Source organism: Vanessa atalanta, chromosome 5, assembly GCF_905147765.1.
Source record: "Vanessa atalanta chromosome 5, ilVanAtal1.2, whole genome shotgun sequence".
Lineage (NCBI taxonomy): Eukaryota > Metazoa > Arthropoda > Insecta > Lepidoptera > Nymphalidae > Vanessa > Vanessa atalanta.
Genome location: NC_061875.1, coordinates 3,707,653 through 3,730,864, shown reverse-complemented (window position 1 = coordinate 3,730,864; position 23,212 = coordinate 3,707,653). Strand labels below are relative to the sequence as shown.

Genomic DNA, 23,212 nt, shown 5'->3' with positions numbered 1-23,212 from the left:
ACACGATGTGATATGCAATATTGACTTTAATAAATAGGAAATTTAAAGGATAGACGCTTTAAAATTGCGTGTCGTAGGTTGCTTTTAAAATTCTTAGAGTCTTAATTATTCTTAATAGCATGCATGATCTTTAATAAAATAATGGAGTTGAGCTAAATGAAGATGATCAAAGTAGATATTTGAAGAATGTTGCTTATTTTTCGTGTCTTCAAATCTTACATATCTTGCCTAACAATAATTAGCACATCTGTTACAACTCATCTGTTCTGACGAGACAAGAAAATAATATGAAATATGAGTCAGAATTATTTCGTACTCTTGAGAAAACGGTTTCTTTTCATTAACAAAATAAGATGAATTGTTATATACTTTTATGTATTTTATTCGTTAATATAATTCAACGTTTCTTTAATATCGAAGCGTTTGCGTCCAAAAATCTACAACAACTTCCAAAAGATTTTCCTACAGCCTTGATGGATATTGCTGCTGGATTGCCAACGAAGAGCTTGACTGTTGTAAGAGGAAATACTACTGACATACGGTAATACCTATAGCAAGCGATATTTGGAAAAGAGTAAATGAGTTTCTTGTCGGTTTTACTTAGTTCTTGCTGATCAATGTTTCGAACCGGTGGTAACTTTAAATTGAATCTTGTAAAATAAGATTTTAAAAATTCTTGTTAGAGTCTATTTGTATAAAGTATAAATTGATTTTGATTTTCAAGGACTTAATGTTAATAATTTTATTACAATTTGTTTAAACTCATTTATTACTTACCCTTGCTAATATAACAGTTCATTTAAATGTTGTATAAAAAAAACAAATTTCATGTCAAAAAACATTGATAAATATGCCTTATATTACTTAATACAAGATTATATTGATGATAAATAAGCTTTCTAGACAGGATATATATAAATATATACTTTATTGAAATACTCTCTAATTAAAATGGCGGAAAAGAGGAACTACTGTGTTTTTCGCCGGTTTTTTTTTGGCAAAATTCACTTTCCGCTTCGAGCTATAAATTTAATTCAATACTTTAACATGGCGTTTTAAAAGTGCCTTCATAAGCCCAATTGATTTTGATATTTTTATATTTTTTTGACTTCAATTTTCTGTAAACTTGTTAAAAAAACATTTATTAATTTAAATCGAGTTTATTGAATTGAAGAAAACTGTTTAAAAAGTAATTAAACAAAAAGTTTATGTTTTTATTTATTTGGCCTGGCTTTTTCAAATGCATAAAGCCTTGAACTCAGTTATAATTATCCCACCCTATATACCAACATTGAGTTAAACAGCTTAAACGATTTAGGATAAATTTATTATTTATACCTAGCTTACCATTCATTTTACAGTCATTAGTTATAATTTAAAACTTTAGTTTATTAAACTCTTCTCATGAATATTTTTTAGATCTGAGGATATTTTTGAAATACTATGTATTTTGAGTGATAATAACATACAAGTAATCAACTTGGATTTAAAGACAGCGGAGAGCAAGGATGGAGTAAGTTTAGCTGTTATATCATATCACTCCTCTCACCACCTCTCTCCACACATCAGTCCTCTTTTTGACCGTATTTCGGGTACACCGGTGGTAGGGCTTTGTGCAAACCGTCTGGGTCGGTACCACCCACTCATCAGATATTATACCGCCAAGCAGCAATACTTGGTATTGTTGTGTTGGTTTGAATGGTGAGTGAGCCAGTGTAACTAATGGCACAAGGGAAATCACAACTTAGTTCCCAAAGTTGGTGGCCCATTTGCCGGTCCTATTACATAAATAAAAATCGGTCTATCTCAAAAACCAACCAATTATGCAGAAATTATTACAGTGGAGGCGTGTTTGTGGAAACAGGTGTATGTGTGATGGGACGGCGATTTGATAGGAGAGCAATCGAGCATAGGATCTTTACAAATTTTCCGAGGCACGGTAGTGTAAAACCACCGTGATTGCGATTGAGATGTTCTGAACAGATAAACACCTAAGCCGCTAAATTAATGACGAGTTGGACGTTATATAACAAACATTCAACATAAAATGTTTCATAATGTAAAGGAATGTCGAACAGGAGTTGTTTTTAGTAATAGTTAAGAGATATTACTTTAAAAAAAATTCATATAGTGTAATGTATGTGTGTGTGTAGTGTAATATATAATCGGTCGAGTAGTTTTAAAGCAAATTTGTGAACCTAAAAGCGGAATCATAAATAATTTGGAATAAGTTTCATACACAAATCCTTATAAATGTATTTTCGTATTAATATTTATCGTTGTTTCGTGAACGATTTATTTTGATGTTAAGTAATGTAAATATATTCAGTATTTCAGATACCTTAAAAAAGGCCTCGATACATCCGAGGAAAGGTCGAGTCTGATCCTTTGTGAACCTGAGGAATGTGAAGATATACTTTATGAGGTAAATTATTCAACAACTTAATATTTTTCACGTACTGATATGTCAGCATTTTATTATTTAAGTGTGTCGTTACAGATAACAATCAACAATTATATACATCGCTCTATATTATATATATTCTTTTGGCCACGCGGTGAAGTTAGCAAACTGTTCCTTTCTGGTATCAAGGAGGCTATTCGAGTTGCTGTGATCACAAACCCGAGAACAAGCGTGTATGTATTTTAATTCGTTATCAATAATGATCCTATCATTATAATTCAATACCCAATTATCATGCACTTGGTGGTAGAGCTTTGTGAAAACCTACTAATTATATATTTTACCGCCAAGCAGAAATTTAGTATTGTTGTATTCCGGTTCCAAGTGTGAGCCAGTGTGACTACAGGCACAAGGGACATAATATCTTACTTCCCAAAGTTGGTAGCGCATTGGAGATGTAAGAATTGGTTAAATTTGGCGCCAATGTTTATAGTGATGGTGGTGACCACTTACTTTATCTACGCTATAAATTAATTGTTAATTTATAATATTAATAATTTCATTTGAATGCAATTGAGTTTAATGTTTCTATGAATGTAACATATATTCCTCTTTGCCGCAAGTCGCTGTGCCCATCTATAACTTTGTAGATATACAAAGGTAATACGAATATTTGTTTTTTTTATTAATATAAATATAATGGTAACTAATTACGTCATAGTTTCATAATGGATATTAGCGAGAACTGCATAGGTTTTAGATCGTCAATTACTAACTGAAAATTAATATTGGTAATTCTCAGGACTAAGCTATTTGGCCTTACCTCGTACGGAGATTTCAAACTACGACAAGACTCACGTAACGTCAGAGTTCGTATCCTGTTGTTATGAGCTTGAATTCCAAAAATGGCTTTAGGTATATAATAAATGATAAACACTGAAACAATTGCCAAAAGTAGCAAAAATCTGCATTCATAAATTTAATTGATAAATCAACATTCGTCCCTTTCTTTCGTTTACAATGATAACAAAAAGAAAAGAGACGTAAAATCATTTAGTATACGACCGATAAATCAATACAGTTAACCACATCGTAAATCAGCTCGGACGGTATACTAAATTATAATGAATCTATCATTAAGCTGTAATAATATTAACGAATTGCGAAATAATTAAGGTAATAACCCCAATACGGCAACGCATTTATCTAATACGTTATAATGTTGCTCGTCTTTGCTTACGATATATCAGTCAAAAATGCCCCCGATGAAATAAATAATCTCGAGAAAAAATATGCATTTACTCTTACCTGTTGTATAAATATATTACATAGGTTTGATAATGTTTTCTAAGTGATGTTTTATAAAATATTGGTTAAAGTGTTTTTAAGTGATGTTTAATAATAAAATTTTGGTTAAAGCACGTACTTTGGATTTGTAGTGAGTTTGTTTTGTACTGGCTTACAGTTCTATCAAACATTAACTATCGAAGTTGGTATCACGGAAATTATTTAATAGTTTAAATTTTTAAAAATAATTAAACCATTATCAATCATCTGGATGTTTTTAAAAATAGAATATATAATAAAATGCAAATATATTTGATGGCGCCCCAAACAAATTGAAAATATAAAAAAAATATAGTTTTTATTTCATCGCTTTTATTGAGTTATTAAAACCCTATACTGAAAAAAAAAATTGTAAGGCAGAATATATATAATTTTCTAATATTACAACATTTTAAATTCCTTCCAAGTATGCACCAGCTTGATTATCGTACCATCTTGCCAGTATTTCAGAAATTACATTTTCTCCCAGTACGGAGAGACCCAATACAAAGCTGCCGACTCTCACGTACATTGTAATTCGATTGAACGAAACGCCGATTGTGAATTGGCCAAAACATATTTTTTAGTGCTTCGCTTTCAGTATTTTCTTTGGAAAATGTATTTGTTTTGCGGTCAATTTTAGTTCTTCAAATAATATAGTTATCCCCTTATAAATTTATTACATTATCTAAAAAAACAATGTTAATAAAAAAGGTTAAAAAAATCCTATTAAGAATCATTTAAAATATACCCACTTCGTTTATAACAGATTTCGATTATACTACAACCAGGCGACGCCAGACAAGCTTAACCACTTGACCCTCGTCAACTGGTGGTCAGGTCGCCTCTACAAATCCCCCGCCTTACCACCCGCTGATAAAGTCTATCAGGACTTCAAGGGCAGAATCTTCAATGTGCCCGTATTGCATGTAAGTTTTTTTCATCTCACACGTGAAATGTCGAAAATTGACGTATCGTGGTACGACAGTTTGATACGTATATGCTTTAAATGTTACCATAATTGAATAAAAGTCGCACATATCTTGTTCTGCGTTAAGTTTTGAGTTTGTTCTTATTGAATAGCTCTGCTGTTACTTAATTACCTTTAGTCCGATTTAGTTTCGAAGATGAACTGTCAAAGTTTCATTAATTAACAATTATCACGGTCACGGTTGGACTTAATGAAACAGACCATTTAATAAGCCCGCTTGTCTAATTATTTTATTTCGTAATTTTCGAATTCATGGTATCACATTTAATTCCAAAACGTGATTTTAAATAATAAGAAGATCATAAACGATTATGATATTATTATTGAACGTATTGGTTTGGTACTAAAAAATAATGAAAAATTTCATTGATTTACAACCATAAATAAAATCGATGTAAAGGCGGTGTCCAGTAATAAAATGCTGTCTTATTCTTTCCAATGTCAAATCTCTGACGACAGAAAGAAATCTGTTTGTTTTTCTGTTCATTCGCTAAACAATTCGATCTTCTATATTAGCAAGATCTTTTAGTTACGTTTAATAATTAGATGTTTTTTTGTTTAGGCACCTCCTTGGCATTTTGTTATTTACAAGAACGACTCTACGGTCAATGTCACTGGTGGTCGAGACGACAAACTACTATCACTATTGTCGAAGAAATTAAACTTTAAGTAAGTAAAGTACATCATAAGTACTTTCTATTGTACTCTCACAATAGATCAGATAACACAGATAATTTTGAATGTTCATGTCATTTCCACAAAACTGGTCTTGAAGACCTTGTAACCTCTAAACACAAACTGGCAAAATTTATCATTAATTTTTTTTTATGCACGTTTAATGTGAAGCTACGAGATTTTTATGGAATTAAATATTTTGTGCAAGTTTTAAAGTTAGTTTATTTTTGAGTCAAATCACAGTTTATATCAAAAACAAGATCTTAACTATAAATTATATTGGCTAAGGAATGGAATTATAACTAATAATTGCAAATCTCTTTCATGTTAACAAAAAAAAAACAACAACAAGATATTTAAAATAAACCCTAAATCTCCGAAGGCTCAATCCAAATCCATTAGCCCACTCAAAGAAACAGACAAGTATTAAAAAAGATTTCTTTTATCTTATACTCGAAACACTGGTTGTGTATTTTTTGCGAGAAAATTAGTTACTTTTGAAGTAATTCATACTGAATATATATTACTACAATTATTATTTTGTCAAACAGGTACCAATATTACGATCCTCCGGAAAGGAGTCAAGGATCAAGAATCGCCGGTAACGGAACGTTCAAAGGGACTCTTGGTCTGATTTGGAAACGTGTAAGTTTTATAATAAATCAAATATTCAGATAAGCATTAGGGTATATATATTTATATTTAACGTTATCAAATTGAAAATGATCATCATTCCGATAGAATTGTAGGGAATAAGTTTGTTTTAACTATCTGCTTCAATTATCTTAATTTCATTCCATACACACATATAATTCAAATCGTAGAAGGAATAAACAAACCTAAGATTTAAGTATTTAATTATACAACACTAAAGCGCTCAACTATTTATATCTACTTGAATTTTATTTCCTAAATTCTGATAACAGCTTCATCAACATTAAAAACTCAATTTTATCAATGAATAGCTCTCGACCAATGATGATTCGTCAGTTCGATGTCAAATATTGTTTATTTGGCTTTAGTCCTTTTGTGGTTGGAATAGACTGTAGATTCTATGGTAATTCTTTGTTTATCGATACATTTACAAATATTTTTAAATATACTCGTATTGTATTGAAAATTAATGAGCAAAAAATGGTAAAAATTGTAATAATCTTCTTTTAATTTAATGGTTATTTACCAGAAAGCGGACTTCTTCATCGGTGACGTAACAATGACTTGGGAAAGATTACAAGCGGTTGAGTTCTCATTTTTAACTCTCGCCGACTCAGGTGCCTTCTTAACTCATGCTCCAGATAAATTGAGTGAAACTTTAGCAATAATCAGGCCTTTTAGATGGGAGGTACATTACCATTACTTTTTTTTTTAATAAGCCGTAGCAAGATGTACGTATGTATAAAGAGACAATTTACCAATTTGCCATTGCGCTAAAGTACTTTTATATTTAGACATACTCTTTATTCTATCAAATAGGACTGGGAATAAGGTTTCAAATACATATTTTCATGTAGATTAATGTATAATAATGCATTTATTTACATAAGAATAAGCCTTAATGAATATAACCGCGTAGAATGGTTGCAATATTGCTAACAGTTTTTCTCCGTTAAATTGCAACTTCAACATCCTTTTGGTAAAAAATCAACCAGCACTCCTGTCAGCAGTGGAGGAAATAAAACGAGATCAAAGTAACAGACTGCTAAGCTAAGGCTTCCTCCCCTTTGGGTAGAAGGCTTGGAGCATATTCCACCACGCTGCCCAAATGTGGGTTGGTGGATACACATTTCGTTGAAATTAGATACATGCAAGTTTTCTCACGATTTTTTTGTTCACCGCAGAGCACGAACACCGCCGAGCACGAAGACGACGAAAGATCGAGAATACGAGATCAGTGTTAATATACTCTACATTAGAAATATTAATAACATTGTATAAACTAAAGTTCACAATATGAATATTGTTTAAGGTATGGCTACTCGTTGGCGCTACCCTACTTATGACGGGACCAGCTTTGTGGGTTGTGATCGCAGCTCCTACATTATGGCAACGTCGCAAGCGAAACCAACTGGGCCTCTTGAATAATTGCTGCTGGTTCACCACTTCATTATTCTTAAGACAATGTTCGTACTACACGTGGCTTATAAAGTAAAGACAAACATTTGAAGCATTATAAAGTAGCGACATAATAACCTTTCAAACAAACTGTTCAATAATTAATTTGCATAGTAGATGTACTAGAAGCTAGTGTTGACTTCTATTCGAATATTAAATCAGTATTCATAGTTGTAGTATGCATTCATAGTTACTAAAAATACATATGTGATATTCATGTGTGATAATAATTAAATGAAATATAAAATCCAATGAATATTCTTATTATGAATTAATAATTATATTTTTGATTTAAAATTACGAAAATTCTAAAATTATGATAAGTTATATACTTACTAGAGAAGATAGACTCTGTCATTCTTAACGTAGACTAAGAGGTTATCTATTCCGTCTCTTTTATAATTCGATGAAATGGCAAATCCAACACAATCGGAAATCGTTTAACAAGTATTAATGCCAATTTGTTCATTTTGGTCTGCTACTGAAAATGTGTCTACGGAAGAATCCAATCAATTATAATGTGGGCTTAATTCGAAGCCCCGAAATTTGTTTGCCCTGAAACTTTATAAGCAACTGAGTTGACATGAAAGTCCAGTAGAGGTTACTAAATAATAACAATATGATATGAGAAATAACCATAAAAATGTTGGTAACCAGATTAGCTAGTACTGTATCCCAAAATGCAGTCTATTTTATTTGCAGCTTCGTCCAAAGAACCATCCAGAACACACAAGGCACGCCTAGTTTCTATTTTCATATCGCTCGGAGCCACCTATGTTATAGGAGATATGTACTCTGCAAACTTAACTAGTCTCCTAGCGAGACCAGCGAGAGAACAACCGATTGGCACGTTGCAAGCTTTAGAAGAGGCCATGAGAGATAAGGGATATGAATTGGTCGTTGAGGGACATAGTTCTTCAATGGCAATCTTACAGGTTTCGTTTTTAAAAATACTAAAATGCCGAACAACTAATTATGCTATTACGCTAAAAAGCAAGACCTGATTAGATTTTTTGTTTGGCTTGTTAATTTTTTTATACATATATTCATACACTTTGATTTTAAATAAGATAAATTTATTATATAGACGTGATGTCGGTCAATAACATCAAAATCGTTCCATTCGGAGGAAAATAAAAGAGAAGACCTATTTTTTTTCAATTGATTATACCATTTGCTTCTGACTTTGACAATAACCTATCAATTTATGTGAAAAAACTCAACATAACCCTAACTTTGTCTTGGCCAGAACGGGACAGGAGTATACGGTCGACTCGCTCGTCTCATGAGACGTCAACGCATTCAACGCGTACGAAGTGTCGAAGTAGGTGTCCGCTTGGTGTTAACAAAACGTCGGGTAGTGATACTGGGTGGGAGAGAAACTCTGTTCTACGATACTGAGAGATTCGGTATGTAATATAAAGCAAACAGATTTAACAAAATGACAATTAGTAAAATATTATGTATGATCTGATAATATTAGACTAAACATTACATAACAATCCTCTTTAAAAGAATTTAATGAAATGATTAACTGATAACCTATCGTGGTAACTATCACGAGTAATTTATAATATTAGTTACGCACAAATTACTTCAAAATAAATTGATCAAATGATTAATAAATTAGTTATTTTGTAAGCATCATGTATATGTATTTTTCGTGATTCATGATGCGAAGTTTCAGCGAAAGTACTTTATAAAAGAAATTCGCCTCATATCGGCAAATATTTATATTACTCATTTTACAATTCTCGGAATCGAACGATCGAATAAGGACAGAAACTAGAATAAATGAAAATAGTCGTAAAATTTTCCCGTTAATCACGTGTAAAACCTAAAAACATTATAATGTTTTTAGGGTCTAATAGATAGAAATCGCGAATACCTATCTCACTCCGTGTCGTTTGATAATAATTATTAGTAATGACACCAAATTACTTGCACATATTTCGATTTGGCAATAAATAGAATAGATATTTTTTTCGATTCATAAACGTTTACCAAATTTTCTAAATTCTTCTTCTTTCTTCTAAATTCAGATTATAATAGATTCAGATAGAGAACTAAATATGTATGTAATATCGATAGGAAACAAAACTGAAAAATTAAATGGTATATCCGTCTCGCACGCTGTAAGAGTACATTGTGTGTCACTTATAAAAAATATATATTGTAATTATTTTGGAGTATTTGAATGACAATTAGGAAAAAATATAAATGTAAAAGTTTCTCTTATCCAAATATTTTAATAGAACACAGGTATATTTTGCATCAAAATCAACCGATCTTTTCTAAAGTTAAATAAAGTGGGCGTACAGCTCAATTATTTTCAACGTTTGATGCTAACAACACCTTTTTCTTAATAGACCTCATTAATGTTGTTGAAGTTTTCGGCTTCATAAACATTAAGCTGCGTATCCACGGAAGGGAGATTGGCAACTTCTGTGTTATCAATAGGCGTTAGTGACAGAAGTTTCTGTAATTACGTCTTTATTTAAATTGACAAAATAAAAGTTTTGTAATTTATTCGTGACTTTCTGCAGCATTGAAACCTGTTGCAAACACAGAAATCGCTAAATATTTCGGTGGAAATGCATTATACTGAAAATTATTGTAGCAAAAGTTCCAACATTAAATAACTTCTTAAATTTCAGGTTCCCATAACTTTCATTTAAGTGAAAAATTATATACACGATACTCAGCAGTCGCTTTGCAAATCGGTTGCCCTTATTTGGAATCTTTTAACAACGTGTAAGTTCGAATTTTGAACAATATTGTTAGAACATTACTTGTATTTTTTAATTTAATTTAGAAACGACGAACTAATGAGACAATAAATGAAATGTGATCAGTTTCATCCACTGCATTTTGGAAAATTAGCTTAGTAAATATTTTCAAAAGTATGTAAGAATTTATTATGTTATTACTCATAACTATGTAATAAGTATATGATGTGTTTTATCTAGGATAATGACTCTATTCGAAGCAGGTATATTAGCTAAGATGACAACAGACGAATATAAAAATCTCCCAGAACATTCTAGAAGATCTGAACCGGTTACCGAGAGCGATAAAAAGGAGAGCAGTGATGCAATGGAAAATACTCAAACACCACAAGTAAATGTTTTTATGTATAATATCAATATCACCAAACATAGTTTATTTGTTAAACTCTTATTATCTCATTATTATTTTTATTGCTTTTATTCACATGCCTGGAAGTGATATACTAAACTAGGCTGTTTCATACGCCTAAACGTTATACATGCTAGCTAGCATTCTAGTTTAGAAGAAAGAATGCACGTAGTGCCATTTGCATATATGTATGCCCAAATTTGCAAATTTTTAGTAAACAAATTACGATGTATTTTCTGTGCTTGTAATTGTTATACGAGTCGCTATGCTTGGCATGGCAGGAGTAAAATAAACATCATGTGTTGCCCCGGCTTTTTCGGTACTAACACGCGACCTATAAGGAAACTCGTGGCACATACTATTAGCACTTACGTGTAATATATGTCTAAGTAATTGTCTCGTGGCAAAGTAATAAGTCGATTTTATTATTATTATTATTTTTTATTTATTTATTTATATGATATTTTTAGGTTATAATTTATTTAATTTATGAAGTAACCCGTACGAAATCCGTACGAAATCAAGGTGGGCAGTTAGTCTAAAATAAATAAGGTAAAAAAAAAACAAAAGTGAAAAGATACAACACGTCTAACTTTAGGGGTTCTGCTTACGAAGATTGAGTACAATCGACTAGGCATTTTTGTTCTTTTTCCAATTTAAGTGTTTTAATTTTTCAATTTATTTGTATATTACCAAGAATAGCTTTAATTATTATTATTAAGATTAGTTTAAAAAAAGGCTATTGTTATTTTAGGTATTTGTAGTATTCTGCTCTGTACTGTTTCTCAGAGAGGCAATATAAGTAAAGTCGAATAGTAATGAAAATAAGGTGTTTTATGATTACCGTATTAATTAACTAAAATCAGTAACAGCCAATTGATATATCTTCTAATATCTTCATAATTAAGAGACACTCTTTTAAAAAAGTTTTCATTTCACGGTAGTCGTTATCTTTATTTCCTCAATTTCTTATCTTGTCTTTTAAATATTTGAATAATTGTAAATTTGAATTTTGGCGCGAACTCTTCATACAATGTATTATATGTACGTGTCGTCAATTATAAATTTAAAAGTAATATCAAAAGTTGTGTGACAGCAGGATTTGAACCAACATCCCTCGGGTGTAGCCCAAACTACTCTTCCAATTACGCTGTGCCGACTGAACAGATACTAAAATGTGTTTTGCAATTTTGTTTGTACTACATACCATTTTAAATATATATATACATTATATAATTTTTGATTATCTAATGACTTCCTTTAAACTAACAGATGAACTGTTATTTGTAAATAAGCATATCACACAGATGTAATATCTTTATTATATATATATATATATGTTTTTAATCTGAATAATATTTTTATCTCGTATTCTTAAATTTGGACCGATAATTATTGTTTTAATATTGATTAATAACCAGTATTTAATCGTTTTTATAAATTGCCATTAAAACATATTCACATTAAATACTGTAATGTTGGTTGTCTGAAACTCTGGAAGAGATCACTTTCTTAATAATAAGAGCAATTTTGTATATCACAATTTTTAGATATGGTTTACAATAAAGAGAACATGATTATTTTTATTTTTTTAATGGTAAGTTGTCACCACCGCCCATAGACAATGGCGCTGTAAGAAATATTAAACATTTCTTACGGCGATGCGCCATAAACCTTGGGAACCAAGATATTATGTCCCTAGTGCCTGTAGTTACACTGGATCACTCACCTTTTAAGCCGGAACACAACAATACTAAGCACTGTTGTTCAGCGGAAGAATATCTGATGAGTGGGTGGTACCTACCTAGACGGGCTTGCACAAAGCCCTACAAACAAGAGTATTGGTGGTAAGGTTATTGTATAAACACGCAAATTTGTTTGGTTTCTTGGAACCGTTTTCAAGAAAAATTACCAATTGATGATGGCCAAGTTAGAATGCATACATCTTAACAGATGATTGCGGATTCAAACCCAAGCACCATTTTCAAGTGCATAATTTGTGTTGTATAATACACCTCGGGAAACAACGTGAGGTAACTGCGTGTGTCTAATTTCAATTAAATTCTATCACATGTTTATCCGCCAACCAATATTGAAGTGGTGGAGTAAGCTCCCAAACCTTCTCCCAAAATAGAGAAATATTTATAGGATGTTACTTTTACCGATTAATATGGGTCTTTAACAAAACCAAATCAAAATGTATTCATGGAAAGCTATCACTGGTTAAAAATGCATATTATATTATGGAACCGAGCAAGAAGCACCTAGCACCTAGCGCTTGTTTACAAATGTTAATACATAGTTCTTTTGTCATGTGTATAAATCTTATAAATTTATGTAAAAACAATCAATAAATGAAAATAATACGCAAAGTTATTATTATTTAACAAATGATGTATGTTTTAAGTTTACGAATATAATTCTTTATTCCAGACGCAACCAGAGTCCACGATTGGCCTTGAACCAGTTTCGCTTAGAATGCTTCGTGGAGCCTTTTGCCTTCTCAGCATTGGTTACTTTTTAGCAGGTTAATATCTATAATATCTCTGTAAAATGAAAGTATTATACTTATTTTTACTTTATAAACTCACTTACACATCCACGCAAGTACACATTATCATGCACACAATCACAAACAAGCAATAACTCACGCACACGCAAACACAATGTGTTTTCATGTGTGCGTGTGTTATTAGTACTTTTGCAATACAAATTGTAAAGTAAAAAAAAATTGAAGTGCTGAAATATTTTATTACACGCATTAACTTGTTATGTTATACTTGCATGTTCGATCTTAAACTCGTTTTCCCTATATTGTTCTTAATTATTTACCGTTTAAATTAAATTGAATAGATACGTTTCCCATACACGCATTGTTAAAAATTAAATGAATATTTTGATAAATAATATTCAAAAGTATTTATTTTAAATAAAATTATCAGTTTTCGTATATTGTTTGAACATTTACTTAGTATATTTGTGTAATTTATTTTAATAACGAAGATAAATTATTCATGGATTATATAAAACAATTTACATTTCACTTTATGTTAACGAAAATTGAATTTCGAACTTTCGTCGAATAGATATAGACTATATGCGTAATAAAAAGGTTTTATTCATATGAGATATTAAACAAAGAAAATACACGACTTTGTTTATTGAAATGTCGCATTAAGAATTCTATTTTTTTGTATCTGTGTGTTTTGCTGTTGGCCCTACTGAGGCCAGTAGGCGTCATCATTACGGCATCACCGGGCGTTAAGAACTCTACGACCAATATAGCGTTTTATATCGCAATCGTGCTAGAAGACTTTTCTAACCAGTTTCAGACCAGAATATATTATTTGTATTGAGTTGTATTAGACTTTTCTCAATAGACCGTCCCGTCACTGACCAACCAAGTTTTCCTAATACTTCTCAATAAAAATATATTTTTTACGAGACGGTATTTGTATAGATATGACACGTGGGTGGTACACGGTTTTTTTTAAACGGACGGACAAATGGATCATGGTAAATCACCAATGCTTGTAGACATTGTTAAAAAAAAACATTCCTTATTGGGTCAATGTGCCACCAACCTTGGGAACTGAGGTATAATGTCACTCAACCTTTATACCGGAACACAACAATACTACGTATTGCTGCTTGGCAGAAGAATATTTAGTGATACTCACCCAGACAGGCTGCATAAAGGCACACCACCAAGGAAATAGTGCTAGTGTTGGTGCTACGGTAGTGCCACGGTCACTACTACCGGTATGCATGGTTGTGAAAGACTGTTGATACATTCTTCTTGGCATAGTAGTCCGTATCTTGTCTGTTACCATACCTGATACAATCATGGTATAAGACGGTGTAATGGGCAGCCTCCTTTAATCTACGCTAATAGTTTTAGATAACATAGTCTCCATTGTTACAGGTGACAAACAGCAATATTTAATATATAATTTACATCATTGAGTATGAAATCGCAGACACAATTATCTTATATACAGAATAATTTTAATATAAAATAATCTTATGCGGGATCCACATTTGTGTTTGTTTACGCCTTTCACGAATTTTTACGTCATTTTTTCAAATAGATTTTGTGACTAGCATCATCGTAAATAAATCCACAGCTGCAGTGTAAAACCAGTACCGACGAAGTTTTTTAATACTGATTTTATTTTAGTAAGTTAATCCTCCAAACGTCACGGATAGAAAAAGTTAATAATTCACCGAATATGGAAAAAAATCTCGATGTGAAATTACATTGTGATTTAAGCAAGAGTCTGGAGTCCGCTTTAGATTATTAGGAGATCATTAAACCGCAGAATTTCATGGCATTACTGTCGTTAGCCAGATAATTATCCACTTTTAAGGAATAGAATTTTTTCATTAATGAATTCGTTAATAAATATATTATATCCTATTTTTTAAACATTAATTATTTAGATATCATTCCGTTGTTAAGGTTTATTGAAATATAAAAGCTTTTTACTCTTCATTTATTCATAGATTAAAAATTAAATTGTAAATATAAAATTTTGCTGTAATTTTTATATATTCATGGATTCCGTGATGTTTGTCAAAATATAAATAATAACATTTGAAACTTAAGCATTTCAATTTATGTCATTTGCAGCAGTCGTTCTGGTAACAGAAATACAAGTTCATCGTAAGAAGGAGAATATAAAAACAGTGGAGCCATTTCAGACTGCATCAACGAAACGGAAGTCAGCGAGAGTTCGTGTTAAACAACGTTTCGAAAGGATTTTAAGGAACATATATGTATTTCTTGATAAGGCTTTAAGACACGATGCTAGAGAATATCAAGCCTGATGAATTCAAGCGATTCTCGTGTGTTATATATATTAGATATATAAATAGACTAATATTATGTTAAAAAAACACTCGGGCCTTGGAGTAGTAGTATAAAAAGCTTCATTAAAAGTATAACACCTCACCTTATTGCCTCCACTTTGCATTTTTTGCATTCATTTTAAAACTTTTATGGGCAAAACAAAAATATTAATCACGTATTTTCACTAATAGTTGTGTAAAAAGAGATTTATTGTGAGCGTTAACAGTAGAATATTTGAATTGTATACGATATTAAAATGAGATGCGTTTCTATCATTTAAGTTTTGATCTAACAAAAGCTTTTTTATAAACTTTGTTATGTCACAAGTAAGTCGATTTATTATTATCATACGCATATCTAACTATACATCAGTTAGTTGTCTACATAGATAACAAATTTGAAGTATTCATATTTCTGTTTTTTTAGAAGACAAATATAATATCAAATATGTTTGTATTTAATGAAAGACATTTATCAAAATAATAATTTATAAACCACTTAGCCACAACGTTATGTAAGTGCTTTCATTCATGGGTATTCTAGGGCGTATACGTTACGGTATAAAAAAAATGATAATTGTTTATAAACAAATTATAATATCCTTTGTAAGCAAATTAAACATAAGTGGACCAAATTGGTAACCCTTTGGTACGCTTGATGTAACCGCAGCAAATGCTTAGTCATAATCTTCATTAGCTACCAGCTATTCTTAATTATAATATAAAACATATATGGAACAAATGTTTTTTTATTTTTTTTACCGAACCTTACATACATATAAAAAACCGGGAAAGTGCGATTCGGACTCGCGCACTGAGGGTTTCGTACTACCAGACAGATATACAAACAGATCCCGATAAGAATTACCGATTTTCGGATACTTGTGCTAAAAGATACTGCTTTTTGACAAATTTTATGATTCCTATAGGTTTTGATTTCCTTCGCGAAGAGAGGTTAAATCTTTTCATAGGTCCAAGGGATTCCGAACCTTAGTATTTGGTAATCATTTCAACTTTACTTCTACGCGTTCTTGGAAAGGAGGGTATGACGGGCAAATAGACAGACGAACAGACAGTTAGTGATATTATAAGGTACGGCACTAAAAAGTGCTGATACACCTTCATATCGTATTAAAATATGTTATTAGAAATCTTTCATACTTCGACATTTTAGTTACTTCCTACGTTATTCCTAATACAGTATACCCTCATCACATATAAAGTCATATTAATTCTTGTTTTAGCCATCTTTTTTTTATAGCGTACGAGCATATAATTCAACTGATGGTAACTGGTTATCACCCGGCAAAGACAATGGTGCTGTAAGAAATATTAACCATTCCTTATATCGTCAATGCGCCACCAAACTTGGGAACTAAGATGTTATGTCCCGTATGCCTGTAGTTACACTGACTCACTCACGCTTCAAACCATACAACATTTTTTATTTGGTATTCATCACTTACGCACAGTCCTTTCATCTTCATTGTATCCAATTTCCATTAAGCGCTGTCCTGATAACTTCTTGTTTATACACACAAAATAAATTGCAATGTAAGTAAGCCGTACATGATCACGATATCAAAATCAACGTAATTATTACGTTTCGATAAATCTTCGCGTATTGCTTATAAAGCATAACATAGTTCGGGCTAATTATGATAATCACAAATTTCAGCACAAGCATTAATTTTAGTATATATTCATGACATTTCACAATTAGTGTTATCGCGTGGTCCCGGGGCTAATATTAAAGCTGTTATTAGAATTTTGAAATGTAACATCTAATTTATGAATTCCCTAGCATTGAAATAGCTGAGGGTATATTGAGTTAATGTTGTATTAAATATCGTTATTCATCATTATTCACGACGTGCGTGACTTATGTCGATAGAAGGCGTTTCGATAAATGGTTTAAGTGATCAGCTTTACTTACAGAGAGTAGATCTGTGAGAAGCCGTATTTTATATTTAATGCGCTTTTTACCATACGATCAAAGATGTGAACCATCGTCGTTATCTAAAATGTCAAACTAGAATTACCTACAGTTTGGAATTGGTTGTAGACTTTTTTATGATATCGGTAGGCGGATGAGCAAATTGGCCACCTGATGGTAAGTGGTCACCACCACCCATAGGCAAAGGCGTTGTAAGAAATATTAACCATTCCTTACATCACCAATGCGACACCAACCTTGGGAACTAAGATGTTATGTCCCTTGTGCCTGTAGTTACACTGGCTCATTCGCCTTCAAACCAGAACACAAAAATACTGAGTACTGCTGTTTGGCGGTAGAATATCTGATGAGTGAGTGGTACCTACCCAGATGGGCTTGCACAAAGCCCTACCACCAAGAAAAAAGCTAATTTGTACGTAATTTTTTTATTTTTAATTATTTTAAATTTTTGTCAGGAGATTCGAGAACAAGTGCAAAAGATGAGCAAATGATGGACTTAGCATTAGCAGCCTTTAGATTTCCCACTGCTGAGCTAAAGGCCTCTCCCTTGAGGAGAAGGTTTGGAGCATATTCCACCACGCTACTCCAATGCGGTATGGTGGAATACACATGTGGCAGAATGACATTGAAATTAGATGCAGGTTTCCTCACGATGTTTTCCTTTACCACCGAGCACGAGATGAATTATAAACTCAATTTAAGCACATGAAAATTCAGTGGTGCCTGCCTGGGTTTGAACCCGCAATCATCGGTTAAGATGCACGCGTTCTAACCACTGGGCCAACTCGGCTCAATGATGGACTATTGAAGCTAAATTGTAATTCTCACTTGGCAGCAATGCTGTGGTGTAGTGCTGATCCTATCCACAGGATAGAATATACATATGGCTGATTTTGCTCATGATACATGTCCGTTCTTTAAGATTGATTATTCGCTGAGTTCGATATAAATCCATACTATTTATTATAAATACGCAAATAACCCTGTCTGTTTGATTGTTGCTCTTTTACATCGCTGTACGACCAGCTGATTAAATGTAGTATGAAGCAGACTTTAACTCCGAGGAAGGAGATTTAGCTCTTTTTATACCCAACACCTGACAATTAACTCTAAAAACGCAAGCGACGCCACAGGCTACAACTAGTTATAAATAAAATTATGCACATGAAAATCCAGCGGTACTTAACCGGATTGAATTTGCGATCTCTTTTATGACCCACGTATTAAAATTCATAGTTATTTTACTAATTTCTAATTAATTCCTTCAAATATTTAGTAATATCAATATTAACGTTTAATCGTCAATTTTAATTGATATTAAGTGACTTAAAAAATGTGCTCATGTTTATTTTAATGCTGATTTAACAAATACCTAGTACACGGTTTTATTATATCTGCTTTAGCTTCGCTATTTTATTATTGTTATTATATTTTATTTATTGGAGGAATTTTACAGGAAAAGCATAATTTTTGGGAAATTTTGACATAATGCTTCATGTGTGGTCGGTGATTTAAATCTGTACCATTCGCTTTAAACACAACGTCAAATTTTTGCCATGTCAACGGTACAATTTTTAAAATTAAATATTTGTTCTGTTTCTTTAATAGCAAAATATTTGAAAAGTATAGCAATATCTGATAATTTATATAAATTATAGTACTGTTCTTTTATTATAAAGTTGAAAAAAATAAACTTCGAATGTTTTCGTTATTTGAGTAAATATATAAATTTAATAAAACGTGCGATGCGTGGAAGTTCCATCTCAATTAGTGGATTTTTAAATCATTCGTAAATGAATTGATTCATGGTTGAATGATGCAATATTTACCGTATTTTATTATTCTCAGTTTGCTATTTTTACACACACACACACACACACACACACAACACAATGTTAAACTAAAAGCGATACCCGTAGCAGTCGTTTTTTTAGTACTTCTATATCGTTTAGAATTACGTGATACTTTTAAATAACATTTTCAAAAATAAACTGTAATATACTCTGTCCGAGGTTACGAGGTCAAATCGTCGAACTGCGTTTATTATGATTACTCGAGCGTGTTATTTTCAAATCTATACCATTTACCATATAAAATACTCTAAAAAAATGTCATACTCATCGCTTTGGAGATTCAATTCGTTTCTCTAATTGGGTTCAAATAAATCCACGAACAAATGTTACAAAATACAATTACTTAGATATTCATTTAAATGAAACCTGGAATGAATAATAAACTATTAAGTTAATTATCTAACTATTTACTTGGTGGTAGGGCTTTGTGCTAGCCCGTCTGGGTAGGTACCACCCGCTCATCAGATATTCTACCGCCAAATAACAGTACTCTGTATTGTTGTGTTCCGGTTAGAAGGGTGAGTGAGCCAGTGTAATCACAGACACAAGGGACATAACATCTTAGTTCCCAAGGTTGGTGGCGCATAGGTGATGTAAGGAATGGTTAATATTTCTCACAGCGCCTTTGTCTATGGGCGGTGGTGACCACTTATCATCAGGTGGCCCATATGCTTGTCCGCCAACCAATGCCATAAAAAAAAACTACAGGATGTATTACTAACCTAACACAAGAATCTTAGGAATACATCAACAAGACAAGAGTCTTGACCGATTCCCATTTTCAATGCTCAATTTCTTTTTCGATAGCCGTTCTTAAGGCCGTTAGCCAACTGTGCATGTGAAATTATGGTATACAAGGAAGTGTGCAAACAGAGTCGTACGTCGTGCTTTATCAACGGCATTATGGTCTTCCGAATTCCAAAAAACCCCCAGCGTATAGCAATTTATTAAATTGTCCCGGGATTTAAACCAAGGGCCACGAGACCTGTAACCGCTAGATCAACGAGTCAACACAATCAAAATAATAATATACTTTATTCAACTAAGTTCTCAGACCTACGTTTGATTCATGATTTTCAATTGAAGCGAATTTTGCCGAGAAGAAGCTCAAACCGGTAAGAAACTCTGTAGTTAGAAACGAATACCTTGCCCCATGCCTTCGCGGAGTCGAAAACTTTGTGTTTCAAGTTTATCTTTACTTCTCATGTTTATACAATGTTTGTCACTGTTTCTATCAAAATAATCAATATCTTTGTGTACATGCTTACACTACAAAATCGCTGTAAATATATTGTAATGATTTTTTTTGTAAGATGTGTGTTGCTACGCTTAACTTAGTGGTAGGGCTTTCATCAAAAATTCTACCGCCAAACAGCTGTACCCAGTAATGTTGTGTTCCGGTTTGAAATGTGAATGAGCCAGTGTAAATACAGGCACAAGGATCATAATATAACATCTTAGTTCTCAATGTTGGTGGCGCCAAGGAATGGTTAATATTTCTTACAGCACCATTGTCTATATGTTGTGGTGACACCTACCTTCGGTGGCCCATTTGCTGATCCACTTATATATATATCATATATAGTAATCATTCCACTGGAGCTTCGAGTCTAAAAGTAATTCTTAGAATACTATTAATGACATAATAGGAGCCAGAGGAATACAGTGTTAAGAAATTCTCGCTCATTTTAATAATGAAGTTGTAAAGTACTATGCAACAGGCTCAATAAATGTGACGAGTTTATCAAATCCTCATTAAGAAAACAACAGTCGAATGGAAGTTTGATTAACCGACTTCGTTTGGGGCGTCGATAAAATAAATGTCCTACTATGTAGGGCTTATAAGACTATACTGTTTTAGTGACATACGGCACTTGAATTCAGAGTACATCATTTTGTTGAAAAATGATATAATATTATATTTTAAAGGTTGATTTTGTACACAATAATAAAGTAATTGATCAACGTCCATTTTTATATACCTACAGTCTAAGATAGTGTTAAGTGTTTAATTGGCGTCTCCGTCTTACGTCGATAATAGCGCGATAGTTTATCGATAGAGACTCATAGGGATCTTTTATTTATTAAACAACATACATATATAATGCGAAAGACAGTATAAAAATTTCTTTAATGGAATAGGTTAGTTAAGCTCATTATATAATTACTTGCAAAGAGTTAGAGTTATTTTCTAAATCTCTTTTGTTTAGTGACTAACTCATTAGTAACTTATTAGTTTACAAATCTTGAGGCCCTGGGTTGAAATTTTAGTTTGAGCTTATAGGGGGACAACCAGATTTATTGGGTTTTCTATGAAGAAAATATCTTCCAATAATAACCTTCTTTGCACCTACGAAAGGACGAATGTCGTTAGTCCTGCGCCAAAACTCCGGTAAATAAAAATGAATAAAAAAAAAATAGAAAAAATAATACGCAAACAGATTTATTCTTTTTATTTATTTGAATTACAATGCTTATATTAATTAAGATTTCCATTAAATATTTTAAACATTGGAACAAATTTCTGTTCGTGTGTGTTCGTTGAAGGAAGCGAATTGACCTCATTGAATTAGAAAGACGTCGAGAACTGACTAATGTAGTTAATCTGCGATGGGACTTACGTAATCGAGCCACGTCACGCTCGAAAATTCACTCTATTCAGCTTAATTATATCTGTTTCCAAACATTCAAATAGTCCACAGTGTGCCACAGATCTAATATAAAGGAAATTATATAAATTCTTGATACGCACCCTTTTTGTTTCGTATTGAATTTCGTTTTAAGTTTACAATTTTTCCTTAAGATTATTTTCCGTTTAACAAAAAAGTAGATTAAAATAAAGTTAGATTTGCTCACTCTCAATTGAACTCATTAAGGTCGGTTGAGATCTACGTATTATATCTAAAGGAGTTCGGTAGCTCATTTTAAGAATATCATTTGGTTGCAAATAATGACTAGGACTTAAAGTCCTTATTGAGTACAAAAAATCTACCCGATCAAATATTTTACCGATGAACATCAATATTTAGTATTTCTGTTTATACGTGCTCTGTCAGTAGCTATATTTATTCTCGATTGGTTAAATTAAACGAAGTAGGCATTAGATCGCTATAATCGTAGACATTACAATTGGCAGTTACTTGATTAGTTTGGCATTCCATATTCAAATCAAAATTATGTTCCTTGCAACGAATAATAAAATTGAAGGTAGAACTATAAATTACTGGGCAAGTTCATCACATAACTTAGCCTCTTGCAAGTCGTGAGACATCGTTATATATAAGAAATAACGTACAAAATATTGGTTTTAACTATTTAACCATAAGAGTTTAATTCAAGTCAGGTGACGTAATCCATATCAAAAGTCCGTAATCTGAATGTTACCTAGCTATATTATTATTATAGTCGCTGTTTCTTTACCGATGTCTACAAATGATGCTGTCATTAATTTATCTTAGTACAACCAATTACTTACGATCAATAAAGCCTTGTTTAATATTTTTTATGATTGTTATGTACAATAATAATTATAAAGAAAATTTTAGTTAAAAAAAATCCTTCTTACGGGCGTCCATATTTTTTTATTAGTCAAGCAAGTCAGGCATTATGTATTCAGCAACAGTCTATGTTAAAATTATTTGTAAATATAAACACACATACAACTCGAATCGAGCTAAAAATAAACAGCGTCAAAACTCAGGTATATTTGACTCGATTAAAACAGATATGAAAATATGACTATTTTTTTAAATTTCGCTTTTAAAAATCCTACTTCATATGCAGATTGCTGGCTTTGTTTATGTTCCGCGCAGGAACAACGGTGAATCCAACAAATTCTCACTCAAAGGACCTCGCATCATAACACGTGGTTGCGACAACTGCACAAAGCCTTTTGTTTTGTTATT

The 23,212-nt window shown here is 32.0% G+C and overlaps 1 protein-coding gene across 1 annotated transcript; it reads left to right on the top strand.

The window, feature by feature from the left end:
* The first annotated feature begins 353 nt into the window (after positions 1 to 353).
* On the top strand, positions 354 to 15,476 carry LOC125064306 (ionotropic receptor 40a). The gene is made up of 15 exons (XM_047671270.1): positions 354 to 541; positions 1,420 to 1,513; positions 2,330 to 2,425; positions 2,501 to 2,637; positions 4,500 to 4,659; positions 5,284 to 5,390; positions 5,948 to 6,041; positions 6,580 to 6,738; positions 7,363 to 7,516; positions 8,211 to 8,443; positions 8,758 to 8,917; positions 10,166 to 10,262; positions 10,478 to 10,628; positions 13,080 to 13,173; positions 15,280 to 15,476. The coding sequence occupies exons 1-15, from the start codon at positions 354 to 356 to the stop codon at positions 15,474 to 15,476; spliced, it is 2,121 nt and encodes a 706-aa protein (XP_047527226.1).
* The last annotated feature ends 7,736 nt before the right edge of the window (positions 15,477 to 23,212 follow it).